Source organism: Hevea brasiliensis, chromosome 15 (assembly GCF_030052815.1).
Source record: "Hevea brasiliensis isolate MT/VB/25A 57/8 chromosome 15, ASM3005281v1, whole genome shotgun sequence".
NCBI lineage: Eukaryota > Viridiplantae > Streptophyta > Magnoliopsida > Malpighiales > Euphorbiaceae > Hevea > Hevea brasiliensis.
This window is the reverse complement of record NC_079507.1, coordinates 67011889-67037067: the sequence shown is the minus strand read 5'-3', so window position 1 is coordinate 67037067 and position 25179 is coordinate 67011889. Positions and strand designations below refer to the sequence as shown.

Sequence of the window (25179 nt, the reverse complement as noted above, 5' to 3'; positions counted from 1 at the left end):
CCAGCTCATAGTTTAAAACAATGCAAGCCTTAGTAGCTAACTCAATTTAACTCCTGTCATTACTCTGTTCGTCCTTTCATACTTAATACTAGGTATGCACTTACTGTCATTCTCATATCAGGAAATTATGTATGAATTTGTGCCTACCAAACTCTCAATAACTAGGTCTCCTTGACTCAGTTTCTATTCCTTATATAACCTTCTAGAATCAAAAGCACAAGCTAAACTTGAAAAGAAAGAAAAATATCTTCTTATATTCAACTATGCCAATTGTCCATATAATAACGTTTAACCTATTTTTCTTGGTCTTTCTCTTCAAATTTCATCATCTTTTAGCACAATTGTGCTCTACCTATAAGACATCATCTGCACGAACCCTTTACCGTACCATTTTCCTTCTTGACATGATATTTTATAATTTATTAACTTTACTTATACTCGACCTATGATTCATATCTATCATCGTTTTTATTGTGCCCTTAACTTTTGTTGATTCCTGAAAGATTTCTCTCACTAATAAATTCTTCCAACACTAATTCCACCCTTATCTAGGGTCATTAATTTGATCCTTGAACTTTCTAGTGATTTATAACCATCCAGACTTGTCACTTTTCGTTCTACCCCTACTATTGTTCTGTCTTTATTGCTTCACTACAAAGTGATTCTGTTGATCACACTAAAAATGTTTGCCTGACATTCATAACGAACCTCTAAATACCTTCTCACTATCTCAAAAGTCTAACCTAAAACCTATGTGTCATTATCTATCATTCTTTTCCTCTCATCATACCTATTTGATCCCTTAGACTGACTTTTATTCAACTTACTGCTTACTAACTTCTCTTTCTCTACCTATTTAGGTAGTCCGCAATACCATCGCACACCTTCTAACATTTACTCATTATTATTATATTCCATACCTCCATCACTGTTCTCACTAATGTGGTCCCATTTTGGGTTTTCCATCATTGTCATTCTCCTTGCCAAGAATAACACTTAGCCTATCCTATATCTTAACTTTGTTCCTTTTATTATGCGCTCTTTAGGTTGTCCTTTCATTTATTTCCTTTGTCTTACCCAAAATAGAACTTGACTATTCTATCCCTGGTTCCATTCTTCTTCCTAACATAACAGCTGTACTTGCTAACTATATCTTTCAGAGTCTCTATCGCGTTATCATATGTCTGTGCTACTCAGATTTGGTCCTTTGACCACTCTAGCTAGTACTCCCACTGGCACTTAGATTATATTGCATCTGCAATCAATTGCCCAAACTTTCATTCTGCACTTTCTTTATCCATTGGCCTTCTGTGATTTATCTTCGCTAATTTATTACTCTTAACACTATTATTATTATTATTATTTTCCATGTTTACTCAATTCCAAAACTTAAGATTTCGGGCACCCAAACCCGTCATCCAATTCAAAGGATTTACATCCATCGTGATCTGATTATATATGATTCCTATAATGGAACTTGTATCCTCTCCAGGATACCCGAGCCAACTACTCTCTACCACACTCTACAGTCCCATCTGGGACACTATTCCATAAGTCATCATTATCAGTAATAACCTTGATCCATTACGAAAGATAGGACTATATCCTAACTTGCTGCAACAAATGTACTACATCTACCACCTTGCCAGAACCATGTCAAGTTAATGACTCTTTTATCATATCATAGCTCTATAAATCATCAATTCATAGTTTCGACCTTCTCTAAGTAGTAGAGTTGTACTTTATTCCATACTGATACACACAAGGTATACTATTCTCACTCTATAAGTGTCACATTTACTTTGCAACTAGTCAAAACCTGCAGTCCACGGCAACTCTTGATGTAACTCTAGCTCATCTTTCAGTAATCGAGTCACCGACTCTAGTTATCACCCAATGACCTTTCAATATTCTAACTCTAGACTCTTAACCAGAGTTCCCAACTCCTCTGCAAATATAGAACTGCGTTACGGCATAAGCTACCAAAGCGAAGCCATCTCAAACACCCTCATTATGGAGCACCACGGGATGCACGCACTCTACACAATAATCTCATGTCGATCAGAATGTCTGCGACTTACGGAGCGGACATCGAGAACATTGTATAGTTACTACGATACGTCTGACAGACTAGGTCTCCTAATTTCTTATCTCTCCGAATCTTCTATTATCACAAACTTATTACATTTGGGTCATCTACGATGTTGCGCGGTGATGGTATCCTCATCCTTATCTAGGCAACAGCGTACTTTTAAGACTCACTTTTATGTACTCGTGCCTTGCACGAAATGGGCACACCATTTAAACCCATATAAATGAAACATATCATTTCCTGGAGTACGTATCCTCATGATAGACCTCACATGTCTACTAACTCTATTTCACATTTCTGTGTACTCCACGAAAATCAAGACACTAACTGAGGTAATCTTATATTTCCCAAGGTATAACGTAGAATCTAGAAACAAAGAATTACAGGAAAAGACGAAACAGAATCTTATACTCCGCATGTGACTCCTAGTAGACTCTTCCCAACACTTAGATAAACATTCCCTAAGAATCTGGAGCCTAAGCTCGATACCACATTTGTCACGACCCAACCTATGGGCGGGACCGGCACTAGGACACAGGCCACCTAAAGCCCCAGGGCGTAGTAAGCCTTAACTGTTCATTTACCCAATTCTAAGGCCCATTGGGCCCAAATTCAAGAAACCAAACGGACAGAGTCCGGCCATAAAATGGACTTTCCAACGGGGAGTTTTCGACTCACCCGACCTGTAAACACAATATATAGTCAATTGGGGAGCTCAGCTCACCCTCCACATACTCATCAACATAAAATAAATGGGAGCTCAGCTCCCTCATCCAATCCATCAAACATGCATAGCACATTTAAGTGTCTAGGTCCAAAAATAATAATTTAGTTTACAGACCCAAATCAAATAAACATTTCTAACACATGCGGAAATTCTAAGATTTAACAAGTTTATACAAACAGTAGTAATCGACCTGCGAGGGAGAAAGCAGGTTAACCTCAAAAAAATATCCTCCTGTGGCCTGTAAAAATTTTTGAACAGGAGTGAGCGTTCGACTCAGAGAGTAAAATATCAATTTTAACCATAATCTCTATAACTATCTGTAACTAATGCACCCTGTAGCGTGAAATGCAACATCAACATCATATTCACATCATAGCATCAAAAGGTAATTTGGAGCACTCACACACCTGTAACATCATTCATAGTATATGGGAGCCGATCCCTATCTGACTCTCTTAAATCCAATCTGTGCCGTGAAGAACTCATTTCGGACTTCCACTTAAATACCAAATCGGGGTCCCAGAAGAACTCAAGCCGTGTCTACCCGAAGGACCGGGTCCCGAAGAACTCAAGCCGTGTCTACCCGTCCTATCCATAGTCCACACCCTATCACACGCACGCCAACGCACGCACACTGCTCCAAATTACCGCAACACCATTCATGGCACTTTAACAGTTATGAATGCAACATAAATCGTGCCTAGAGTTTAACTACATAAATATATGCATATAAGTGATGCATGGGCATCTTTGAACATATAATAATATCGAAATTATAATTAAATTTAATATTTTACTCACAGACGAGACGACAAATCACGTGGTGGTGGGCGGAGGAAGAAGGCATCGGCTCACACGACAATCATATTACAATCATTTAATACAAATGACTCAATACAAATCAAGAAAAGACCCAAATCGTCCTAAGTCGTGTAGAAAATCCGTGAGTCCCCTATACCTAGGACCTAACCAACCTGAAAAAGGGTTCAAAACACACTTCTATACTCACAATCCATATATCCACAACTTAGTCATATCACACAGCCCCTCCTGGGCCCACCAAACCAATCATTCATCACAATATGTAAAATTTCAATTTAGTCCCTATAATTGACCATTTTTGCAAAAACTGCCCAAATCAACTCTAAAAATTCTAAAACTTTGCCCCGCGGTCCTTAGCAATATTACTAAGCTATTGCAAAAAGAATCGTAATTTTCTAAGCTACCACGAATATTTTACGGATTTTTAATCCTATTTAAGCACTAGAAAATTATGAAAAAACAAGGTTCGGGTTTACCTTTGCCGATTCCGACTTGAGGGCCTTTCGGGGCGTCGACAATGGGGGTAGGCAAAATCTCGCCCAATTCGGAGACTTTTCGATGCAGTGCATGCGGCGAATTTCGCAGACCCGGTCAACTGTCGAATTTCCGCGAAATGAGAATACCTACACGAAGCCCAATAATAATATATAAAAAATCAGGGGTGTTACAGGTTTGGTAAGAACTGCCATTGATGACGCGAGTGTCTAGCTTGTACCTCTGTTGCAAATGACTATGTATCCTAGCAGTTTGATGGAGAGAGATTCCAATCACAATTTTCGTATAATTTCTTTGAAAAAATATTTTGTTCAAGCCAATGACTCATTCTTCAACAAATAAGCCATTGACACTGAACAAGACCAAGTTAAACATACATGCTTCTTTTTCTTATAAACATGCTTGGTTAGATTAGTTCTCCTTTTCTTGATAAAAAAAGTCAGTCAAGGCAATATTTACGTTAATAAATTTTAACTAAATTATATTTGAAATCAAATTCAAAATTATTTAATTTTATTCATTGCATATACAACATATTCAACAAACTTACTATGAGTATTGATTATAGTGGGACTTAGATGAAACCACCATAATCAAGAGTCGTACACACCACTGATGCAGATTATAATTTTGCCAACATATGTCCTTGGACAACGGACAGGTACACAAGTGACAAGTTGGAGTTACCCACCCTCTCCTTATTTCAGCGGAAAAAAAAAGATCGTCTGCAGTGTGAGATTCAATTTTCAGAGAAAACCATAAAGGGGTTTTAGCTTGTTTCTCCTCCATTATGCTTTCTTTTTTCTAATGGCCACAGCCACAGGGCTCTGCTGTGCTCCTGCTGCTTTCACAGACCCACTTGCCTTTCATCTCAAATAGTCCACCGTCAGAAGATCCTAACTTTGTGGACTAAATGTACATGTTCCTTCGTATATTATAATTAAACAGACTATAGATACTGCTCCCACATGACTTTGTAGACCTGTACATAATTACATGCATTTTCAACCAATAATGAATTGAATGTTACGTAAAAGTTATCTTAGTAGCTTTCAACAATTTCTCTGGAAATTAACTTCATTTGAAAAGCAGATTTATGATGAAGTATTCTTGGAAGGACCAATAGAGTCTGCTGAGCCTGCCAAGGCCATTGTAGTTACTAGTTGAGTGCACGTCCAAACACTTTGATGGAAAGAACATTCGTAAAGTTGACCTATCTGTTGATGCAAAGTGTGCTCAAAACTTGTACTCTGCTGCCAAGTAAGATCGTGATTTCGTAGCTGCAATTGGGGCTCAATTTTTATTGAAATCCTGTAGTGATGTTTCTCATAACCTTGAGAATGGAGTACTTCTATAGTGTCTCCATTTCCATACAAAGGTTACAATGCCATTCTTGAGAGGATTTTGCCACTCGAATCATTTCCTAATATTACAGAAGAGTGCAATTCTCAAGGTGGTTGGTGCAGCAGCACAGTTTTGGCCAACATTAGGGATGCAAGATGCATCTTGTGAATAGCGGCATCTTGTGAGTCGTAACAGGGACATTCTGAGGAAGATGACGATTAAAGATTACATTCATTTCCAGTAAATTTCTGTTGATAGCTTAGGTCCATGCACAATTGTAACGAGTTTCGATGAACGACGCACATGAGACTCAGAATTTGTCTATAAATTCATTTAGCTTTTGGCCACTAGTGTATGCCTACCCATCTGTGTGGGATTCACAATTTGTGAGAAGAAGAGAGCACAGGTTACTGCTTTCTTTCCAATTGTATTAGCTGTTCTTTCACTCAGAATGTTGTGCATTATTTTACCTGGTAGATCATAACAGGTGCAAATGAAATTGAAGGCGCTAAATAAAGAATAACCAAACAGCTTGCATCACCATCTCCAAAAGGAGTAGACCTGTTTCTAGCAGAAAATTTAAATCCCATCTTCACTAAATACTAGTATCAATGCACAATTCCAGACTGCAAATTTGTTTGAAAGCTTTTGTAAGTTCATTTACATTTTAATTGTAAAATTGATACGTATATTTTACTAATCACCCAGTCAAAAAGGTTTGTACAAAATTTATAATAACCAAGACAGGCAGTTGAGTGACTACCTGTCAAACTGTTGCAGTTCAATTCGCCAGGCTGATGCCAACTGCATCAAGAGTTGATCAGGTGTTACCCCTTCCCAATCTTCTGGTGGATCAATTTCTGTAGAAGCTTCATGTAAATTCAGTAGAAGCTCCTTCTTCAATTCCTTGGGAATGCCCAGGGTATCAGGTCCATTTTCCAACACTATTTCTACCAACTGAAGAACATGAAGCAATCAAATGAAATATATTACAACTCTCATCAATATTAGATGCATAGCTCCTTGCACAGACAAAACTGAGGATGTGATAATCTATGGAATGTAATTCAATAATGAACCACAAAAGGTAACTGGAAGAACTAAGGACCAAACCATCACATTCCAGAAAGCAAACACTTATAGTAACATAAGCTCTATTCCTCTTCAGCTTATATTGAAAATTAAGGCCCTAGATCAGTAGATCTACCTCAACTAAAATTTAACCATTCGCCACCTCCAACAAGTCCAGAATCCCACCTCCATCAAAATCAATTTATTACCACCTAAAAGGCTGAGACTGATCTCTACTACTTTTTAAGTAAAACAACGCATAGATAATATATCATTGTAAAATATTTTATAATATATATACATATCATCTCCACCATGCTGCCACAGCAGCTCTAACCATAGAGTTCTGCCTATTTTTCCATAACATCACAGCAGATCCCACATGCATTTACGATATCATGCCAAGGGCATTCTGTACTCGGGCATATAATTCCTAGCCACAGGGCCTGAGGAAGTACAGATTACTCTGCCCAGTCCCTACCCTTCCCAATCCAAAGCTATGCTCTGGCTTAAAGAATGACAACAGTCTCTCTCTCATTTAATTCACTACAAAGAGGTTGTACATTAGCTATTCTAGGGAGTGAGTGATTGCTTCACAAGCCAAGGATATGTGCATGATAAGAAAAAACCTTTTAACAAATCATTTGCATCTTGTGTTCACTTGAGGAATACCTGCTGAATCCAAGACAAACAGATGTCAAACAAGTTGTGCTCCAGTAGAAACTGTGTAATAGCATGCAAGACCTCACGTGCTGTCTCATTTGAAAGTTGGTCAATCACAGGACCTGATCTGTCCATAAGCTTCACAAGCAGGAAATCATCTCCTGTAGATACAACTTCAGCATAAGCTGTATCCATATCACCCATTTTAAAGGCATCCATTGCATTACTCCAAGAAGTCCAAATAGGATCTCGCTCTTGCATGCCACCACAATCATCTTCCAAGGCTTCTGCTGTCATTTCAGGGATGGCTACTCTTGCAGTCCGAGATAATCCATTGTCCTCCCCAGCAACCCGAATGGCTTCTAAGGTAGCTTCATCCTTAGAGGCTTGCCAGACGCTCCGAGCAGAAGGCCCCTCACCAAGCCTAACAGGCCCAGCACCTTTATCCCAGGCTCTCCGGCTGCCAACCTGATCACTTTCAGGTTCTGATTTAGGTGATCTAACATCCAGAGAACCGCTACCAGGAGCTCTCCTCGAGTTAATGTGCCCATTTCTGGAAGCACCATAAGTTGGAATATTCCAATCATCAGACACATCAGATCTCGAATGAGGGCCCCTTCCTCTCATGCCTGAAGCAGTAACATCAGATTGGGTAAATCTTTCCCCAAAACGAACACGTCCATTATACTTGCCACTGGAGTAGTCAGAGAAGCCACTGTACTTTCCTAAAGGTCTATTAGAAGATCCCTCAAAACCCATAGGAAAATTATTACCCCTTCGGCCTGATGATATTGACAAATCACGTGCCATGTCTTCAACTATTCTCTCAAGACCCTTAACTCTATATTCCAAAGTTACCATGCTATCGTGAGACCCACCCATAAAATCCTATGATATGCAGCATTTATCAGTAAAAACAAAAGCATGCATGAGATCAATTTCCTTAATGTGAAGGTTCATACATACCTGCACCATATTCATGAGATGAGCTTGTTGTCTCTCCAACTGCAATAGCTGCCTCTGGATAGCCAACCAATTTCCTTTGCTATTCATGAAGGTTCCTTCAGATTGGCCATCAGATTTAGAGAAACCGGCACGACTACCAGATGATTCCCCATGATTTACATCAAGCCTGTCATTATCAAATGCTCTAGTTCTTGAATCTTTCCCAGCAATTTCTCTCTCAAGGTTTTGGTACTTATTATTGAAAGATCCATGGATGTCATCTGATTGACTATTTCCAATGCGGCTAGACCTTCCCCTTGATTCAGAATCATTTGGCTCTGGTTCTTCCTCATTGTTCAATTTTGAGGAATTGATACATCTACGAGGAACAACAACTTCTACAGGCAGATCACCAGACTCCCTTCTTTCAAGTTTCTGGAAGAATTCTGGGTTTAAGTTTTTGTCTGTCAAAGCAGGTGCTTTCCTCTTCAGTATTACAACCACTTTGTCAGGAATGCTTCCACCTTTAGAAACAGAATCCATAGTCAGGGAAGAACCACTGGATGAATCCCTCGCCAATGATTCTGTTTTCTGGTCTCTGGGATTTAAATCCTTATTTAACAACTCTGCTTGTTCAGGATGTTGACCATCTGAACATTGATCAGAAAGAAAATGGTCAAAAAAACAAGTGTTAGACAATATAGTCTTACTGAAATGCTCACCACGAGACGAAGCCTTTTGATCATCCAAAACACCATCTTCTGCTTTTCCTGCAATCTTCTTCCATAACTGCAATGCCTCTGTCACACTATCTCTGACAGGCTTTATCTGTTCAACTAATAAATAATGATCATTTTGCTATGATGATGGTCCCGAAGGCAAAAAAAGGCTATATAAAGCGATATACACTGATCTTCTAAAGCAATATATTTCAACCAGAGCACGAGTTCCTGTCCTTGAACAATGGACTTGATTAGTTCTTCAGAACCACACAACATTTACATGCAAACACCTTATTAGAATCACAAGAATAAAATGTAGGTGTCATTGATGGCACACAGAACAGTTTAGAGAAGTCACCCAGTTTAAAGTGCACTCTTCAATATATCAATAATGATATTCAAGATAATTCATGACATTTTTCATTTGGATTTTTGGGTTGTGAATTTAAGCTAACATTTAACAGTCACACTAACATTCCATTTAATTGAAAAAGATGAAACTGAATAGTTTGTGCGACCTACATGTGACAGGTTTTGCTTGGTTTTCTAATAGAGTGCAATTTAACCCACTGTATCAGATATTCCGTGGAACAAGGTGTAATTTTTGCTTGTTGGGGACTGCTAAAAATATTAAGCATTGGAATCTGCAATACAGCATTCAGCATCTTAGCCTTCAATAGAAATTGAACAACTCACACAAAACCTGAGAGAAGTTACAGAAAAGGCTCATGGGTAAATGCAGTGACATTCAACGTGAAAACTTTGGCGATTGGGCTATTGAAATGCAATAACTATACAGACTATATGATGTCAATAGAACCACCAAAATATTATGCAAGTAGAGGAAAAATGAAAAAAGCTACCTTGTCAAAATGGGAAGCCTCAAGCACTGTCATTGTGGAATTAACAGCTCCATCCGCAATTAAGCTGCTTGAATGCAATGCTAACGCACTTAGAGCATCAGCTGCAGCCTTACGTGTTGCCCAGTCTGTACTCCCAAGGCAGTCATGAATACTTTCCAGCAATGGTTCCAACCCTTGCTGTGCAATTGCTCCCACCTAAAACAATTTCATATTTCCTTAGAATTCCAGAATTTTGTTTCTGTTATGGCAAAGATTTATACAAATATATTATCAGTCATCAGTTCATATGCTCACAACTTGAGTACGTCAACAGCCAATTGGTTAAACACACTAAAAAAAGTAACTGAGTAATTAGTAACCGTCTAAGAGAATGAATATCCAATTAATCACAAATAAAAGGAAGCAAGCTTTATCAAAGCAACTCTTTGGAACTTATGCTAACTTGCCAAGAATCCAACCTATTTTGTGCCATTCAATAGCAAATAAACATAAAATCATTACTACTCATATGCAATCATAGTTCCAAAACAAATATAACAGAAATATATGGCCCAAACCAGCAACAAACTTGCCACAACATCCAACGTTGCAGCTTTGGCATGGACATTCCGCCTGTTCAACAATTTACAAACTCAAGGAAAAAACCGCTGAAATGCCCCCACAGGCAGGTTTTCAGCCATAGCACACACTTTTACCATCTTTGCCGCACACATAGTGTAACGGTCAGGCTCCAACCACTAGAGGAATTGTCCGCTTTGGCCGTAAGCCTCACGGTTTTGTCCCATTGGTGGAGAGGAGAACTTTTCAAGAAGTCACCTATCCTAGGATTTCTCTCAAGCGAGCACGCTTAACCCTGGAGATAGCACACACTTTTACCATCTTTGCAGCACACATAGTGTAACAGTCAGGCTCCAACCACTAGAGGAATTGTCCGCTTTGGCCGTAAGTCTCACGGTTTTGTCCCATAGGTGGAGTGGAGAACTTCCCAGGAGGTCACCCATCCTAGGATTTCTCTCAAGCGAGCACGCTTAACCCTAGAGATAACCCATCCTAAGATTTCTCTCAAGCGAGCACGCTTAACCCTGGAGAGAACTCCAGGGTTAATCGTGCTCGCTTGAGAGAAATCCTAGGATTGGTGACCTCCTGAGAAGTTCTCCACTCCACCTATGGGACAAAACCGTGAGGCTTACGGCCAAAGCGGACAATTCCTCTAGTTGTTGGAGCCTGACCGTTACAATTGGTATCAGAGCCGAAAGCTCCCTCAGTACGGTGCGACAAGTGAGGACTCTTGTTGCGGGAGCTGGTGGGCCACAAGGCCTTATTCCGTTGGACGCGGCGAAAAGCTCCCTGAAAGATAGGAAACACGTCCCATATCGGAATGGGAACAGAAAGTAATGATATATAAAATGAGGAAACTAATCACTAGAGGGGGCCTTTTGGTGAAATGGCCTGGAGAGTTAGAAGAATTCCAGCGTTAAGCATGCTCGCTTGAGAGAAATCCTAAGATGGGTGACCTCCTAGGAAGTTCTCCATTTCACCTATGAGACAAAACCGTGAGGCTTATGGCCAAAGCGGACAATTCCTCTAGTAGTTAGAGCCTGACCGTTACACATAGTTGCACCTAGTTGCACCCCTTTGTTCTGCTTCCGCATGGCCTCAAACAATGGCCTAGCGGACAACAATACTCTATGCTCCCCTCCTACTCAGTGTTATTAAAGGTGCTCCTGAGATGTGCTTGAGGCACCGCGCCTCTGAATGCAAAAGGCAGGGCGACATCTCTAAGGCATGCACCACAGCCCAAGCACACCGAGTATAGTCAAAAGGATTGAAGCGCAACAACAAATAGGAAAGCACCTTTACATATGCTAAGCGGAGCACATTTAGTGAAGCGATGACTTTTTATGCCTAAAGTGTAAAGAGCCTCAACTTCAAGGCCAACATTGGAAGATGTTGAAACTAATTTAGATGAAGATTTTATGGAAATGGATTTTATTTTGGAGACGATGAAAGTTTTAAGAACTTTGATTGAAATCTCTAGGTTATGACATGAATTTGAATGCTAAAACTTTCAGATGTTTGATGATCTCTTAAGGGTTTAAATTTTATAGATAGGATTTATTTTCTTTGCATATTATATTATTGGTAAATTTTTTAATAATTTTGTGCCTCCAATTAAGCGATGGGGTGATGTATTGCTTTGAGTATGCCTTATGCTTTTAATTACCTTGGGCGCACCAAGGCATATCAAAGTAATGTTCCAAGTATGTCCCCTTTTTTGCACCAAGGCATGCCAAAGCAATGTTCCAAGTATGTCCCTTTTTTTTAGAACTAGATACTCTCTCTTTCTTTTCTTTCCTTCTCTCTCTCTTTCTCCATCCACCCACTTAGATTTTTCTCAAATAAAAAATTTCCCTCTCCCTCTCTCTCTCTCTCTCTCTCTCTCTCTCTCTCTCTCTCTCTCTCTCTCTACACCATCCACTTGGGGTGCTGCATCCTGGCTTTTTTTTTTTTTAAATGTGTCTCAAGTGGACCTATGAATAATCTTTCTCCACCTTCATGCTTTCTTGTCTGCTATTTGTTGCTTCTTTGGCATTAAGTCCATTGGTCGCAGCCCACATTATGCATATCAATCATGGACAAAAGCATATTAACCAAACCCAAAACAAAACCAATCTCATTAGTGGCTGAAATAAGATTTAATTAATAACTTAGATTTTACTCTCCATTTTTTTTTTTTTTTGCAACTTTAACAATCTAAGTAAATAAATCATAAACACTTACTTAGATTGTTTAGTTTTATTATAGACATTAGTATCTATAATAGCTTAGTTTTTTGGATTGCAAAAATATTTTAAAGATATTTCCATGCTTATTAATGCTTTGTAGAATAGTAATTTCGATAAGTTTGGTTAAATAAAGCAATATCTTTTTTTTTTTTTTGTGTGCCTCATCTCATTCAGGGACCGCCTACGCCTTGTGCCTTTAATAACTATACTCCTACTTCCTTTAAATATAACCTAAACAAAATGCCAACCACATCACAACATGCGTTCCGAATACTTGGTCTTGGATCAAAATCTTTCAACACTTTAATAATTTGGGCAATGATTTTGGACAAATGTGGTAATTTTAGGATGAATTTGACAGCAAAGAGACCGTAAATGGATAGAATCCTTTTTAACAGTGGCTTTTGTCACGTACAGAAGAAGGAAGTATAAGAATAAGTGAATTGATTAATTAGTTGTGATGATAGTTGAAATTGTTGGAGCTTTCTATTAGAGGTTGTTGGAGAAATTGTAGCAAGGGTTAGGCAGTTGTTTTTGGAAGGAAAGTAGCAATAAATAGGGCTATGAGATATTGTAAAGATTCATTCAAATCCTCAATGAAATATTATCTTCTTCCTTACAATTCTTGACACACTCTCACTCTCTCTCTCTCTCTCTCTCTCTCTCTCTCTCTTTTCTTCTAATTTTCTGTTCTTTTAATTTCAACTTTGAAATAACTGTTGTTAGGGTTTCTACCTAACATTTGGTATCATAGCTTGAAAATTGGGTAGGTTCATCTGCAATTTGGTTCTTTGGAATCGCAAACCACGACTAAATCAGTAGTGGTGGATCAAGATGCTGTTAAGATGGCACAAATGGAAGAAAGGTTGGATCTGTTGCAAGGGGAATCTCGGGAGACCAGTAAGGAAATGGAAATTCTGAAGCAGGACTTCAAGAAGTTACAAGAAGGAATCAAGAAAGACGCTGCCGAGAATAAAATTGCAATTAAGAGTGCTGTGGGAAGATTGGAAACCCTAATGCTAGGGTTTTTTGGGGAAAAAGGGAAGGAAATCATCAACTCTGATAAAAGGAATTTTAATGGAGTGACAGGTAAGAATTCTTTAACAACTCCAAAGGAAACTCTGAATTTTCATTCTAGAGATCAGGGTAGTTCTAATTTTGTTATGGAATCAGTGGGGTCAGAAAAAGATTTTGCCTAAGATTGAATTAGTAACTTTTGATGGGAGTGAGCCAAGGGCTTGGGTTAGAAAGTGTTTCAAGTACTTTGAAGTTTTTAGGGTTCCTAAAGATAAGATGGTGGGAATAGCAAGCTTGTATATGGTAGGAAGAGCTGACTCTTGGTTTCAAAATTGGAATAAGTCTAAAATTAGTGGATCTTGGAAAGAATTTGAGATAGCAGTATGCAATAGATTTGGAGAACAGGGTTTTGGGGATGTAGTTGAGGAGTTTATGAGACTAAGGCAAGAGGGTAGTGTTGGGGGATATCAAGATAGGTTTGAGGATCTTAGGGTGAGAATGGAGAGGTTTATGCCTGATTTAGGGGAAGATTATTTTTTGTTTGGATTCATTGGAGGATTAAAGGATGAAATTAGGCCAATGGTGAGAATGGTTAGGCCTACAACCCTAGCTCATGCTTTTGAAGTAGCTAGACTACAAGAGCAGTGGATGCTATGTAATAGTAAAGCCTTTTCTCCACCAAGATCTAGTTACAATAGTGCTTATAAGCCTAATTTTGCATCTTCTTCTTCAAACCAATCCTACAAAATTTCTCAACCACTTTCTTATCCACCAAAACCTCCAAATGATAACAACCACAACCAAAAACCTTCTACAACCACTGCTAAGTCCTCTTCTGCTACCAGTAGTAATTCACTACCTCAACCTTCGTCTAAACCAGGTTTGCTTCCAACTCCAGCAGCAAGTAGACAGTCCAAACCCTGTTATAGATGTGGGGAAAAGTTCTTCCCTGGTAATCAGTGTAAATCTAAGACTGCTATGGCCATTCAGTTGGAGGAACAAGGAGTGGAAAAATTGGAGGAAGAGTATCAAGAAGTGGTAGAAGGTGAGGAAATTGGGGAAGGACAATTAGAAATGACTCTATCAGTCCATGCTATGGAAGGCAGTCAAGGTGTAGACACAATTAAGGTGATGGGGAGACATAAGGATAGACAATTAGTTATATTGGTGGATAGTGGGAGCACTAACAGTTTCTTGGATGTAAAAGTGGCCAAAAATTTAAAACTTCTAGTGGTGCAAGCACCTATGTCAATGGTTATTGTAGCTGATGGAAGGAAATTACTAAGTTCTACAATGTGTCCTTCATTTCAATGGCACACTCAGAACCAATGTTTCTCTTTTCCTATGAGACTTTTGGAGTTGGGTGGATTTGATGTTATATTGGGAGTAGATTGGATGACAAGTGCGAGTCCAATTTTATTTGATTTCAAGGGATTGCAAATCTCATTTCAAAAGGGGGATACTTTAGTTACTTTGCAAGGGATTAAAGAGGGGATGGAACCTGGTAGCCTTCAAGAATGTAATTCCTGCAGAGCTTGTTGCATAGGAAGGGAAATGATTTCAGTCTCCATTATTCGTGTTAATTTGATAGAGCAGCTATTGGAATTCATTTTGTTGTCGCTACTACTCGCTTGCACTAATGAGGTAATATTCACCCTGATATTCAGAAAGTTATTCATAAATACCCTCAAGTTTTTGCTGAACTTACTTCCTTACCCCCTTTTAGAAGTCATAACCACAATATTCCATTACAACCTGATACTAAACCTATAAATGTGAGACCTTATAGATATCCCCGTTATCAGAAAAATGAGATTGAAAAGTTGGTGACTGAAATGTTGAATTCCAAAGTTATTCAGCCTAGCACTAGTCCATTTTCTTCCCTTGTTTTATTGGTTAAGAAGAAGGATGGCACTTGGAGATTTTGCGTTGATTACAGAAAGTTGAATGACCACACCATTAAGAATAAATTTCCTATTCCTATCATAGATGATCTATTGGATGAATTACATAGAGCAAAAATGTTTTCTAAGATGGATTTAAAAGCTGGATATCACCAAATTCCAATGGATCCTCCTGATATTCCCAAAACTGCATTTAAAACCCATCATGGACATTTTGAATTCACAGTCATGCCTTTTAGATTGACTAATGGCCCTGCCACCTTTCAAGCCCTCACGAACCAAATTTTCCAACCATTTTTAAGGAAGTTTGTTCTTGTTTTTTTTTTATGACATACTCATTTACAGCCCTGATTTAGAATCCCATTTACAGCTTTTGGAATCTGTTTTTAAGGTGTTGGAGGAGCAGCAGCTTTTTGCTAAAATGTCTAAGTGCTCTTTTGGTCAGAATTCTGTTGATTATTTAGGGCATATTATTTTAGAAAAAGGAGTATCTACAGATCCAGACAAAATTGAGGCTATGGTAGCTTAGCCTTATCCAACTTCTGTCAAGGAATTGAGGAGTTTCTTGGGATTGACAGGGTATTACAAGAAGTTTGGTAGAAATTATGGGGTGATTAGTAAGCCTCTTACAGATTTATTAAAGAGGGACAACTTTCAATGGACTGAAGTTACTAGACAAGCATTTGACTCATTAAAAGTAGCTATGTCTTCTGCTCCTATTCTGGCATTACCAAATTTTACTCAGCAATTTATCATTGAAATTGATGCTAGCAGCTATGGTATGGGAGCTGTATTACAGCAAAATGGACACCCTATTGCCTATATTTCTAAGGCTTTTGTGTTAGGAATCAAAGCCTTTCCGTATACGACAAAGAATTGCTGGCATTCACTTTTACTGTCACTAAATGTAGGCATTAACTTGAGCAAGGTCCTTTCTTCATCAAAACTGATCATGAAAGTATCAAGCACCTTTTAGAGCAAAGACTTCACACTAACCTACAACAGAAAGGTATTTCTAAACTCTTGGGTTTAGATTATAAAATTTTGTATAAAAGAGGGGTGGAGAATAGAGTGTCTGATGCTTTATCTAGAAGGCCACATTCTGCTGTGAATCAATTATCTGCTGCTCATTCTGAAATCATTCCTACTTGGATGGCTAATGTCCTTAATAGCTATGTTAATGATTTTAAGGCTGCGAATTTAATTACTCAACTTTCTTTGGATAGTAAGGCTCATTTCAAGTTTCATTTGAAGCAAGGGCTGCTGTATTACAACAATAGATTGTATGTGGGTTGTCATGGTAATTTGAGGAAGCAATTAATAGCATTGTATCATGACAGTGCTATGGGAGGGCACTCCGGCATTCACAATTCTTATAGTAGGCTGCAGAGATATTTTTATTAGCCTAGCATGTATACTGAAGTCTTGCAATGGGTGCAACAATGTGCAAAATGTGCTAAATGCAAGGGAATGACTTCCGCTACCCCTGGGTTATTGCAGCCTTTACCAATACCTTCTCAGGCATGGCAGCACATCACTATGGATTTTATTGAGCAGCTTCCTAAGTCTGGAGGTAAGGATACTGTCCTAGTGGTGGTTGATAGGTATACAAAATATGGTCATTTCATTGGATTGGCTCATCCCTTTACTGCATCTTCTGTAGCAAAGGTCTTTATAGAACACATTTATAAGCTTCATGGTGCCCCTGTCACAATTGTTTCAGATCGAGATAAAGCATTTACAAGTGTGTTTTGGAAAGAATTTTTCAAGCAGCTGGGCACTACTCTTTCTTATAGTAATGCTTACCACCCTCAAAGTGATGGCCAAACAGAACGTTTGAATCAGTGTTTGGAAACCTACTTGAGATGCATGACTCATCAGCATCCCAAAGCCTGGTTTCAGTGGTTGCCAATTGCAGAGTGGTGGTACAATTCCTCATACCATTCTGCTATAAAAATAACTCCATTTGAAGCCTTATATGGCTATTACCCTCCATCATTACCTGTTATTCCTTCTTTTGCATCACCAGTTCAGGCTGTTGACCAATTTTTTCAGGAGAGGCAGCAGTTGAATGATGCTCTCAAGAATAATTTGGAGCAAGCTAGGAACAGGATGAAACACCAAGCTGATAAGGGTAGAGTTGAGAAAGAATTTGAGGTAGGGGATGTGGTATATCTAAAGCTTCAACCTTATAGACAAACATCTGTTGCCTTAAGAAGGAATTTAAAGCTAGCTGCTAGGTATTATGGACCATTTCAAATTCTACAGAAGATTGGCAACGTGGCATACAAGTTACAGCTTCCTCCTAATGCTGCTATTCACCCTGTCTTCCATGTCTCGCTTCTCAAGAGAAAACTTGGAGACAATGTCGTGCCATAATTACAGTTACTTGAAATGTTGGAGAATGAAATAATAGTGGCCCCTGAGAAGATTTTGCAAACCAGAACCATTACAAGGAATGGTCAAGCTGTAATTCAAGGACTGGTCAAATGGTTTAATCTTCCATTAGAGGATGCTACTTGGGAGGATCAGTCATTCATCCAAGCCCAATTTCCCACTTTCATACATTCTTGGGGACAAGAATGTTCTCGATATGGGGGTATTGTCACGTACAGAAGAAAGAAGTATAAGAATAAGTGAATTGATTAATTAGTTGTGATGGTAGTTGAAATTGTTGTACCTTTCTATTAGAGGTTGTTGGTGAAATTGTAGCAAGGGTTAGGCAGTTGTTTTTGGAGGGAAAGTGGCAATAAACAGGGCTGTGAGATATTGTAAAGATTCATTCAAATTCTCAATGAAATATTATCTTCTTCATTACAATTCTCTCTCTCTCTCTCTTTTCTTCTAATTTTCTGTTCTTTTAATTTCAACTCTGAAATAACTGTTGTTAGGGTTTCTACCTAACAACTTTTTGGTGGGTTCATATGAGAAACTATAGAGAGAGGCATAATTTGTTGCTTGAGTGCAACATTAGGAAAGTGAGTGGAAAGGGAAGAGGATATAGATGAAGACATGATTGAAGATTAGTTTGCAAATTCTGTGGGTTTTGGAGATCTAGGTGCTTGTGTTGTGTGCTCATGTTGTATTGTATATAGAGGCACAGAGGTGGACTTTTAGAAGCAAATGGTAATCGGAGAGATCAAGATTGCAAGAAATGGGAAAGAGAGTTTTACAGAAGAGAAGAAAATGAGATCTAAGAGAAATGGATCATCTTAGAGGATCATTTTCTCGAGAGAAATATGAAACAACTGTGAAATATTCCAAATCATCTCTCTATGTCCTTCATTTTATCAATAATCAACAAGAGCTTCAAGGAGATCAACGCCACCATATTTCAACCACAATGCAATAATGTTATTTTCTGTTCCTAAACTTCATCAACCAAATAAACCATGGATATCAACTATAGTTAGCATAAATCTAACTCAGCACAGATTGCGAAAATTGCTTCATCAAACAGAACAAAACATTCAAAATCTCAAATTCATATCTCTTTTCTTTTCATTTATCCAAGTCAAATATCAATTATGTCCCCTTATATAATATCATGCAGATTAAAAAACCAATATAAGCCACAGAGGCAAAACCAATACAAGCCACACACTAAACCAATCAAGAAAGAACCACATTACTAATCCTGCCACAAACTCATATGACTCATCACCTAAAATTCATCACTTCACCACATAAATCTTAAAATTCAGTTATGCATCATCAAAATATATGCTAACAATCCAAATTCCCATCTCTTTCTCTAGCAATTCTAAGCAACCAATAAATAAATCAATTCACCAAATGCAACAGCATTAGAGCCTCAACTTATCATTAGTCAGAGACAAAACAATTCGCATCAACGGCATTATTTCAAGAATATAGTTTATGCACATTGACAAATAAATTAAACCTGACAACTACGTTATTCAAACCTGAGCCAAACTCGTCACAACCCCTAATAAAGCAGCTTTCGCCAGGAAATTTTGGCCATTCAACAATTTACAAATCCTTGGACACAACTTCTGGAACGCCGCAGTCGGGACATTTCCATCAACAGCATTTCCGCCAGCATCATTCGCGTCTATAGCGGCGCACTCCACCATTTTCGCCATACACATTGCAGCACCTGATTGAACACCTTTGTTCTGCTCTCCCATGGCCTCAAACAGCGGCCTAACAAACAATCCCATCATGGATCCCATTCCATTACCATCTCCACTTCCCTCTCCACCACTACCACTCTTTAAATACAACCGTGACAAAACCCCAATAGCATCTCTACACGCATCCTTAACACTTGAATCAGGATCCTTCAGTCTCTTAACAACGTAGGCAATGATTTTCGTCAAGTGGGGCAACGTCAAATCCCGATGAGATTGGCAAGTCAGAGAGAGCAAATGCAGAGATTCTTTCTTGACGGATGGTTTGGCGTTGGATGAGTCAGAAAGGGAGTCATAGAGGGAGTTGAGGAGCAAAGGGAGCGCTTCAGGTGAGATAGATTGGGTAATAGAATGAAGGTCTTCGAGGGCGATCTGATGGGTGTCGCGGTCGGCCAGCTTAGAGAGAGAGATAAGGATTCGTTGCTTGAGTTCTACCATGGCTAAGTGAGTGGAGAGAGAGGGCGATCTTGAGGTGGGCTGGTTTTGGTTAGGGGGTTTTGTGGTTTTTGCCGATTTGGGTGCTTGTGTACTCATTGTTAATGGTTATGGAGGGAGAGAGAGATATGGATTTTTTGCACAGAGAGGGAAATTTTAGTGGGATTTCAAGGACATGAAAGATATTAGTATGTTAAATTACAGGATGGAACTTGAGAAAAGAAAGAGACTGAAATGCAGCTTCAGAGAGGAAGAATTTTTACAATTGAGAGAGAGAGAGAGAGAGAGAGAGAGAGAGGGAGGTGAAAAAGAAGTGAGAGCTAAGCCAAAGAAAAGCTAATTGATTGTGCTTTGGATGTGAATGGTTATGGTGTAAGACTCTGTAAGGTGAGATCTGAGAGCACAAGCGAGAGTGAGGGAAACCACGAAAAGGTTGTTTTATTTGAAAATCAAATGAAACTGAAGCATGTTTACAATTAAATATTTACATTTTTTATATATTTTTCGTATCATATAATATCAAAATAATTATTAAAAATATTTAAATTTATCGATAAATTTTAATTTAAAATTATTTGACTTTGAATTTTAATAAAAATCAAATAAATAAAAGATTTATTAAAAATTGTAATAATAATTCAATTAAATCAAATTTCAGCTTGCATATTTTGAATATCTTATGAAATCCAATTAAAATCAGGCAGAGTAAAAAATTGATGAAGAGGTTGGTTAAAAAAACCGCGTATTTAAATATAATAAATATAATTTTTTTATATATAATTATGAGATTGACCTTTTAAAGAATTCACTGTGAACGTAAATACACAAGAACCAAGTACTACATAATTTTTATATAGTTTGTTCCCATTTTTAATCCATATTTTTTTTTACTTTATTTTGTTAATAAAAAAATTCATAAATTTTAATTTTATCTATAAAAAATTACTTCAACATGCAATAATAAATTTTTAAATTAAAAAATTCTTCTAAATTAATACAATTTTAATATTTTTTAATAAAAAATAATTTTCTTCATTTCACGGAGTAAATCATTCTAACAGCAGAATAAAAAATTTTCTAAATTATAATATAATATTTATAAATTTAATTTTAATACTTTTTTAATAAAAATAATTTTTTTTTCTTTTTAAAAATTAGGTCATTATGATAATATTAATATATTTATAATAAATTCGAATAGTAATTAAAAGAATTTTTTTTAGTAAATAAAGTAAAAAGAAATTTTATTTTTTTTAATATGAAAATATGTTATAACATGTCAAAGAAATTTTTATAAAAATAAAATTTAAATTTAAATTTTTTTAAATAATAAATTAAAATTAAAAAAGTGAAACACTGGCAAAATCTAGGAAAAGGCTTTTTTTTTTCTTTTTGTCAAATTGGAAAAGGCTGTTACTTTTGAATTTTTTAACCAAAAAATCACAGAAAATTATTACTTATGGTAAACGTAATTCTTCTTTATTTATGCATATATGAGATTTATTTTGAAGAAACTCACTGTAAATGTAAAATACAGTACGCTAAAATCTTGTATACGGAAGTTAACTAATAATCCATGGAGAAACACATTCGCTGCTTGCTCCATTATTGGTACCACTCGATCCCTCTCTCCAACATTGCTAAATAAAGACAGAACACTTTGCGAAGAGTGAGATTTTCATTACAAATTTGATTAGATTGCTCTTTATGAGGTGACAGTATCGATTACTACACGTGCTGGTTAATCCTCAAAATTCTTTTTAAGGATCTTTTAGTAACTGCGAAAGATTCCAAAAAGTGTTTTTGGGTTTTGTTTCATTTTCCTGTTTGCCTCAGATTCGTTCTTGTCATCTTCAAAAACCATAGAATTTGATGTCATGCTTGTGGGTATGTTTTTGAATCTCTATTCCTATTATCTGCATTTGGTTCTTTGTAGATTAGTTGTGGGTTCTTTTGTGTTATTCAAGGCAGTTCCTGGATTCTTGATGTTAAAAGAACACGAAATTTACGGTCCTATTTTAGATACAGTGATTATTGGTTGCTAGGTGTGTTTATATGATGTTTTCGGTGCCTTAATACCTTGCTTTAGATGTCTATTACAAATTTCTTGATGTTATTTTAGTGATTTGGTTTCTGAATTCTTGTTATTTTCGCTGGATTCCAGTCAACTTGACGCCTTGGATTGAAGGCTCTGATTTTAAGTGATTTCCCTTGTGTTTTAAGTGTCGATAATATTCCTTCTTTTTAAATGAAGGGATTTCATGCAACATTTTGATTCTGCTATTCATATGCCTGCGGTCTCAAGATCCATTGTTGAATTTCTGTTCTTTTGTTTTTGGAACAAAGCTGTTGACCTGGTTTTGGGTATACTTTGTGGATTATTGTTGCTTTAAAATGGATATTTTGATGAACTGATAATCTCCAGTTCAAGTTTCTGGAATCTGTATACACTTCTGACTCTGAGTCGACTAATACTAGATGAGAGTGCAAGGAACTAATTGCTACATTGGACCTCTTGTATTATCTGGATCTGACATTGAACCTTTTCCTTGTGAACATCCTTCACTCTTGTTATTATCAATAACTGTTATGGAAAGATATTTTTCCACTCTGGATTTGTTACCTCCTGTGGCTAATTCCTTGTTTAACCATTTATTGTGATGAAGAACACTTTGTTTTATTCCTTTTTCTGAGTTCTGGGCTATTCATTGAGGCAATCATGACTAATTTCCGGCCTTGGGACCGTATTATGTTGAACTGACCAGTATTATGCATTCTCATGTAAAATCTATCATTTACTTTCTTGAAAATTTTGTTTCTTGTGTTCATTTGAGCATGCTCATGCTCTCAAATGTGAGTTTTTTTATTTCATTTTTTTAATATTTGTTCAATGATAAGCTCTGATGTGAAGAATATGATTTATATTTTGGTTTAAAGATGCCGTATATTCCTGGATGCAGGTGCTAGTGCATAACAGGCTTAAGAACTCATTTGGTCACAATACTTTTTTACAAGCTTTGAAGATTAAGAGCTACTCTGTTAAAAGAATACTTCAGACTTTTGGTTGAAACTGTATAGATAGTTGACATGGTTCAGAACCTAGAAGCTATCAAGGGCAGTGGAGGTTCCATCAAGGTGGGGACCACTGGAACAATCAGTGCACTGATGACAAGGGAACTGGAATCCATTAAATCTGCATCACAGGCATCAGTATCTCATCAAGATAAGCCTAAGACTGTTCCTATCTCAGTTCCCTGTAGTGCAACTACTCCTAGAAGACTACGAGCAAGAAAATCATTGGATGAAGCAAGCAGCAGTGGTAGTAGCAGCAGTACTAAATGTAGAAGCCCTGAAACAGCTCGGAAGATGAAAAGCTACACTAAAAGTGCCCATCGAATGCCAATGCTCCGTTCTGAGAATGTAACACTGGAGAGAACTACTAGTAGGGAGAAAACCAAAAAGAAAGGGACTAACATTGTTGAAGTTGTGGACATAAAATGTGGTCAGCCAGATAAGGCATGGATTAGCCCGGTAACCAGCAAACTCAAGAAGCTTGGTTTCTCAAAGCTATCTGAGAGCATTGTCTAAACTTGCAAGTTCTTGACATCAGATTTCAGGTTCCTGTAACTGAACCCTGAAGTCCCGATTGGCCGGTTGTTGTTTGAAACTTCCACCATAGAACACATGCTTGGTAGAAGCCTGCTGCTTCCTTTCTTTTTCTTTTTTGGGGTTGTTATCACAGATCCAAGGGTGGATTTGGATTGAATACTACTAGTTGAGGCTATTCCAGAAGTAGTATGGGACTTGGGCTTCTGTGAGCTTTCTGGACAGGCTAATTCTAGTTGGCTGAAATACCTGATTTCTTGCATTACGAGGGACCCAATGGTTCCTCGAGTGCCTATGTCTACAGGATTCTGTGCTGCCATGTCTTCAGGACTTTTGTGGTTATGGTGCTAGATTTATGCTTGTTTTGTTTGTTCAGGTGAAGTAGGCTTGCAGACGAAGAGAAATGGGTTGGGATCTTGAATCTTGATCTGGGAGGGGGAAATGCTTCTCTGGGGCATATGGTGATTGGCCCTATAGCCTCCACCCAGTGTTTTGATATGAATTCTTTACCTCATGTTCTCTATCTGAAGTGAAGAGCATTAGATTTCCCCTATTTAAAAGATTAGATAGTGACATGTTCATTGTATTCATGTGCTTGCTGTCTATCCATTTAATTTGCTAACCACTATACTGTTTCCTCTTTTAACATGATGGTTCTGATTCACATGTTAATCGGTGCATATTTGGATCATGATTATGATTGGCCTTAGAAGGTGAATTATGTGAAATATCTGCGTAATACAGTCATTAAGGGTTTTGACCATAACATTCCACCTCTTCCCAGTTAGCGTCAAATGATGATGTGAGGCTCAAAAAGAGGGACAACTTCTGTCTTGTCTATTGTTGGTAAGCTGTTATTCCCTTCATGTCTTGAATAGCAAGGGAATGGTAGTTTGGTGCATCAACTTTGAGTGCTTTTCAGGCATGGGAACAGTTGATTCATATTCTTCATCTTTCCCTTGCTATTTTTCTGTCATTGTGAAAGGTTCACAGGAAAGATATGATTTGACATTGTTTAGCAATTAGTTGTGTTCACTAGCTTGGCAAGAAATGAGTAAATGGAAGTAAAGAAGCCACCGCAATTGGGTAAGCCATCAAAACTGTGTTAAAGGTGACTGTTTTGATGAGTTTTTGCTACAAGAAGTTGAATTGTGCAGGACCCATTAAAACCCATTGTTGTACCCACAAAGATTTGCTAGATTTAGGAGTTAAAAGTGCACTGCACTCACTCAATTTCTTCCATTAAAAGAAATGAAGAAAATTTTAAAAAAAAATATTATAGTTCTCCATCACATCAATGCATTAGTCAAACAATGTTTTAGACAACCAATCAATTTGCATGTCATTATTGAAGAACGCAGCCCGTAATTGTTCTATTGAAGTTAACATTTACTTCTTGAACTTAACTAAATGTACAAAAATTTATGTACAAATATGTAAGGGTGAGCATTCAATTCAAATCAAACTGAATCGAATTAAATTATAAAAATTAAATTATATATTTTAGAAATCGAACTGAACCAAAATGGATAA

The 25179-nt window shown here is 37.5% G+C and overlaps 2 protein-coding genes across 3 annotated transcripts; one reads left to right on the top strand and one right to left on the bottom strand.

Moving 5' to 3' along the window:
• Positions 1–4632: 4632 nt before the first annotated feature.
• On the bottom strand, positions 4633–20481 carry LOC110668797 (microtubule-associated protein TORTIFOLIA1). Of its 2 annotated transcripts, none has more exons than XM_021830165.2 (7): positions 19378–20481; positions 9745–9939; positions 8882–8987; positions 8181–8809; positions 7224–8102; positions 6244–6437; positions 4633–5682 (listed from the first exon to the last, which is right to left on the bottom strand). In XM_021830165.2, exons 1-7 carry the CDS (start codon positions 20137–20139, stop codon positions 5553–5555), a joined length of 2895 nt encoding a protein of 964 aa, XP_021685857.1. In that variant the 5' UTR covers positions 20140–20481; the 3' UTR covers positions 4633–5552. The 2 variants fall into 2 exon arrangements, with proteins under 2 accessions (XP_021685857.1, XP_021685858.1); XM_021830166.2 differs by lacking the exon at positions 4633–5682 and adding an exon at positions 5704–5950.
• A 1120-nt stretch (positions 20482–21601) lies between these two features.
• LOC110668779 (uncharacterized) lies at positions 21602–24312 on the top strand. The gene is made up of 2 exons (XM_021830151.2): positions 21602–21927; positions 23001–24312. The coding sequence occupies exon 2, from the start codon at positions 23128–23130 to the stop codon at positions 23626–23628; it is 501 nt and encodes a 166-aa protein (XP_021685843.2). The 5' UTR covers positions 21602–21927; positions 23001–23127; the 3' UTR covers positions 23629–24312.
• The last annotated feature ends 867 nt before the right edge of the window (positions 24313–25179 follow it).